The 4,858-nt window shown below is 38.4% G+C and overlaps 1 protein-coding gene across 1 annotated transcript in view; it reads right to left on the minus strand.

The window, feature by feature from the left end:
• Window positions 1-1,576: 1,576 nt before the first annotated feature.
• LOC109219805 overlaps window positions 1,577-4,858 on the minus strand; it is a gene marked incomplete at its 5' end in the record, with an annotated part of 43,559 nt that continues 40,277 nt past the window's right edge. The window contains one exon of the mRNA XM_019384278.1: window positions 1,577-4,829. Coding sequence (XP_019239823.1) covers window positions 1,577-4,829 — 3,253 coding nt within the window. The remainder of the gene's footprint in view (window positions 4,830-4,858) is intronic.

Here is a 4,858-nt window from a genome sequence, read left to right on the forward strand (position 1 = left end):
CAAATACTGTCCCAAAAAAATCCCCAGCCCAGGCCCTCATTAATTCTGCCTTGCACCTATAGCCACAAATAATCATACCTCACGTGGCCAGTTAATTGCACAGATAGCCTCTTCATTACCCCCCTTTCTAATTCGTACTTAAAATTATAACCTATTTCATGTACAACCCTCTCTTGCATCAGTGGCCACATTTGAATGCGGACTCCACAAAAATCCCTCATCCCTATCCTTAGACTCATTTCATTTTCAGACACTCTCTCTCTACCGTATCGCCCATCTCTCTCTACCCTTTCCCTTTTGCCATAAAACCTTGCTCTACTGTCTTCACTCCTCCCACTCATCTTCTCCATCACTCCTAATCCATACCTTGATGCTGTTGCTTCCCAAAGAATTGACCATTTTCCATGTGAATGGAATCTATCACCTCTTGTGAGAGCTCGTCCAGCTGACAGAATGCATGCGTCGCTCAATATTCTTCCCCTTTCAAATCTGATAGTGGTGCATGCCGATTTTCCATTCAGGAGTGCTGCTATGTTGCTCAGATTGTCATTATTGCTGCTCAGAATTCCTTGCATGTGCGAGAAGATTTTGTAAAATGTTTTTAGAGTAACATTCTTCTCTTTCCCTTTCTGGTATATGTAAATTTCTTTCTTGAATTTTTGCTTTGCCTGTGGATATGCTTTTCTGATGAGTGATTGATACCCTGAATCTTGTATGATGTATTCCTGTTGATGTGTAAATGTTTGAGTGCATTTTTGCTTCATCCAACAATATTCCTTTAAAATTGAAAGGAATTTTGTTGTCCGCATCCCTACTGCATTTATGACATTACACTGTTTGTTGCCTTTTGATGCAAATACTTGTGTTATTGAGATGTATGTGCTTATGCTACAGCCTATATGTAATTTTAACCCATTGGACTGAATGCTAAGCATTAATACCACCAACAAGGTCTCCATTACAACATAGACCAGTAGCAAAGCCCATATCCTTGATTTATCCTTCAATAATGACCTTACTACAAATTGTATAACCTTCATTTCCTCCAACAAAAGGAGTTGGATTTGGTATTTTATAGTATATTGTTGTGTTTCCCTTTTCTTTGTCTGAATCCATGTGATTATGTTTTGTGTCTTGTATACTTCAGATTGTTCCTGCTCTTCTGTTGTAGATTTTGCATGAATATTTAGTTTGAGCAGGTTCTTGACTGCCTTGTTCCAGTAGTTAGTGTTTCCTTTGTTGATCCTCCATCCACTCATGTTGTTATACATTGATATTTCATCTTGGGAATGAGCATCAAATGCTAATACCACCCATAAATGACTTACCAGTGTATGCAACATGAGTATAAAACCTGTTCCCGCAAAACAACAAACAATGTTAGTTAAAAAAGACTTTTCTGTGGTCTTCTTCAAAAGAATTTGACCACATAGTTGATTCTTGACTCCTGTCCCCTTAAGACTTTCATGCACATAGACTGTTATACTCTCCTCATATCTGATTTGAGTATAACAGTCTAGATTCTTAACTCCAGGTGCTGCCCTACCAGCTCTCCACCTTGTTGTCCCTCCTCCTTCTACTTTCCTGCAACTTTTACTCTTATGTATGGACATCTTGACTTATCATCATTCACAATTCTCCTTCCTTGAGTATCCAATTCCCAAAAATTGTATGCCTCAATATCCCCATAATCCAAAGCATAATTAGCTAGATGATCAGCTAATCTATTTGCTTCCCTATATGTATGAGACATAATGACATTACTCCTGTTCATCCATTCTTTTATTTCTTCAACTTCTGCTGCAACACTCCATGGAATGGACCACTCCCCCTCTACCACCTTCTTTAGCAGCATTGAGTCTGTGTTTATTTCAAGCAACACATAGTCATTTTGAACACAATATCTCATTGCTTCCAACATTGCCATTGCTTCTGCATATGTGTTTGTACATTCCCTTATTCTCTTACCACAAGCATATATGATATCCCCCTCTTCATTTCTCAATACATAACCAATAGCACTGTTGCCAGGATTACCTCTTGAAGCTCCATCAGTATTAACTTTTATCCATCCTTCAGTAGGAAATTCCCATAGCACCCTAGAATATTGCAACAATGGTGTGTAATTCGCCATCATTCTAAGTAAATCAAGCCATTTATGTGGAATATTCTGGATCCCAGGCATCCTAACTTTAACTAAAAACTGCATAGTAGAAGAAATCTGGTATATGACTCTACTGACTGTAACAGCTTCCCCATATTTGAAACTATTCCTCCTCTTCCATAGTTCCCAAACAATCACAGATGGGAGAGCTTGCAAAATAGGTTGTAGCCTTGGAACTACATCAGCAGTCCAACATTTAATCACAGCTTGATGCAATGAAATCCCTTCTGTAACTATCCCTGCACTTCCCAAAAAGTATTTCCAAACAGTTGCAGCTGGTTTTGATGAATAAAACAGATGCTGCACTGTTTCTTCTTTAGGTTCAGCACAACACCAACATTTTGAGGCCATAAGGTATCCTATCCTTCTAAAGAAATCATCCAGAGGTAATTTGTTTCTCCATAGCTTCCACATAAAAAATGAAATCTTAAAGGGGAGACCTTTCACCCAAATCTTTTTATAAGCATTACAAGGGTGACTTCTTCTTCTCACATACTCCCAGGCTGATTTTACTGAAAATTCCCCTTTGGTTTCTAGCATCCATACTGGCTTATCAATCTCATTGTCCAATGTTGGAGGTTTCAAATTCTGCAAAATATGATCTGCTAAGTCTTCTGGTAGTATCCTTCTGATTACCTCTTCATTCCAGTGTCCATGCATTACCACATCATATATGTTTTGAATGGATTCATCACATATAAAATCTGGTGGAGTGACAAAATACAAAGCACCCAATCCTGTCCAATTCTCAAACCAAAATAAAGCTGATCCCATCTTAGGTTGCCATAAAATCTGATGTTCAATTAGATCTCTGCACCCTAACATTTTCCTCCAAACATGTGAGCCATCTCTCCAAGGTACCACCATAGGATTAAGCTTTTTACAGTATTTTTGGCTCATGAATGAGCTCCACAAGCTTGGTTTTGTTCTGAAATTCCACCAAAGCTTACAAAATAATGCAGTAGAGATATCATGTAGTGACCTGAATCCAACACCCCCTTCTTCACATGGTAAACATAAGGTGTTCCAAGAAGCCCAGTGCCTACTTGAAACACCTACTGTATTGCTCCAAAAAAACTGTGCAAAGATCTTATGAAGCCTGTTAAGCACATATGTTGGAGGGTTTACTGCAGACAACAAGTGTATAGGCATGCTTTGAAGCACACTTGTAATCAACACTGCCCTTCCCCCTATAGACAATAGCTTACCTTTCCAATTCTGTAGCCTGTCCATGACCTTAGTAATGATGTCCTTATAGTAATTCATCCTTCTTCTTAGATAAAAAATTGGACATCCAAGGTATGTAAATGGAAACTCTTGTTTAGGAATTCCTGTAAGCCTTTGCACCTTATCAACCACTTCTGCCTCAGCTGATTCATGCATATATATGGCTGACTTGTTCTTATTAATTAGCTGTCCAGATGCAGCTTCATAGTCATTAAGTACATTCATAATGAGCCTCAAAGAGTTAGAATCAGATGAAGTGAAAATGATTGTATCATCAGCATATGCTAGATGATTGATCTTAGGGCTCCATTTAGGCATTCCAAAGCTCTTAAATTGCCTGTTACTGTGTAGTGCATTCAAACCCCTTGACATAGCTTCTGCAGCTAATATAAACAGAGTAGGTGATAAAGGATCACCCTGCTTCACACCTCTAGTAGATTTGAAAAAACCATTAGGCTGCCCATTGATTAGTACTGAATACCAATTGTTAGATACAATTCCAAAAATCAAACCAATGAACCTTTCACCAAACCCCATTCTTCTTAAGACCTTTGATAGAAATAACCAGGAGAGTTTATCATAAGCCTTCATCATATCCAGCTTCAATACAACATTAGGTCCTGCTTTGGTTCTTAGTCTAATATCAGTCACTATCTCTTGAGTTAATAGTATATTCTCCACTATGCTTCTCCCTTTTACAAAACCAGCCTGTTCTTCAGAGATCAAGTTTGGTAGCATCTCCACTAACCTTTCATGAATTACTCTTGAAAAAACTTTATTAACAAAATTACTGAGACTGATTGGTCTCATATCTGAAAAAGTTTCCACCTGTTTCTTCTTTGGTAGTAACACCAGATTTGTATGTGTAATATACCTAGGTAATTCATGTCCATTGAAGAAGGCCTGCACCATAGCCACAACCTCATTCCTAATTATTTCCCAACATGACTGATAAAAAGCACCTGTAAAACCATCAGGACCCCCTGCACTCTCACCACTTAACCCCATAACTGCATATTTGATCTCCTCCTCTGTAGGCTGCTGAATCAACTTAGAGTTCTGTACACTGTCTACTAGAGTAGGCACATACTCCAGAATCCTGAAGTTTGTAGGAATTGTATTCTCATGAAACTGATTTTGAAAGAATCTTACTGCCTCATCTGCCATGTCTGCATTGTCCTCCAACCAGTTACCATCTGCGTCTTTAATTCTGTTTAATTGTAGTCTCTTTCTCCTACCATTAACCTGTGCATGGAAAAACTTTGTATTCCTATCACCATCCTGGAACCAATTCATGCCAGCCTTCTGCTTCCAAAACTCCTCTTCAATAGTTAAATATCTAATTAGATCAGCTTGCTCCTTCTGTAACCTTTGTCTGCTTTGAAGTGTAGGGTTTCTTTCAAATTCAGCCTCATGAACAATTACCACCTCTTCTAAACTTGCAATTTTTTGAAATATATCCCCATA

This window comes from Nicotiana attenuata, unplaced genomic scaffold (genome assembly GCF_001879085.1).
Source record: "Nicotiana attenuata strain UT unplaced genomic scaffold, NIATTr2, whole genome shotgun sequence".
Taxonomy (NCBI): domain Eukaryota; kingdom Viridiplantae; phylum Streptophyta; class Magnoliopsida; order Solanales; family Solanaceae; genus Nicotiana; species Nicotiana attenuata.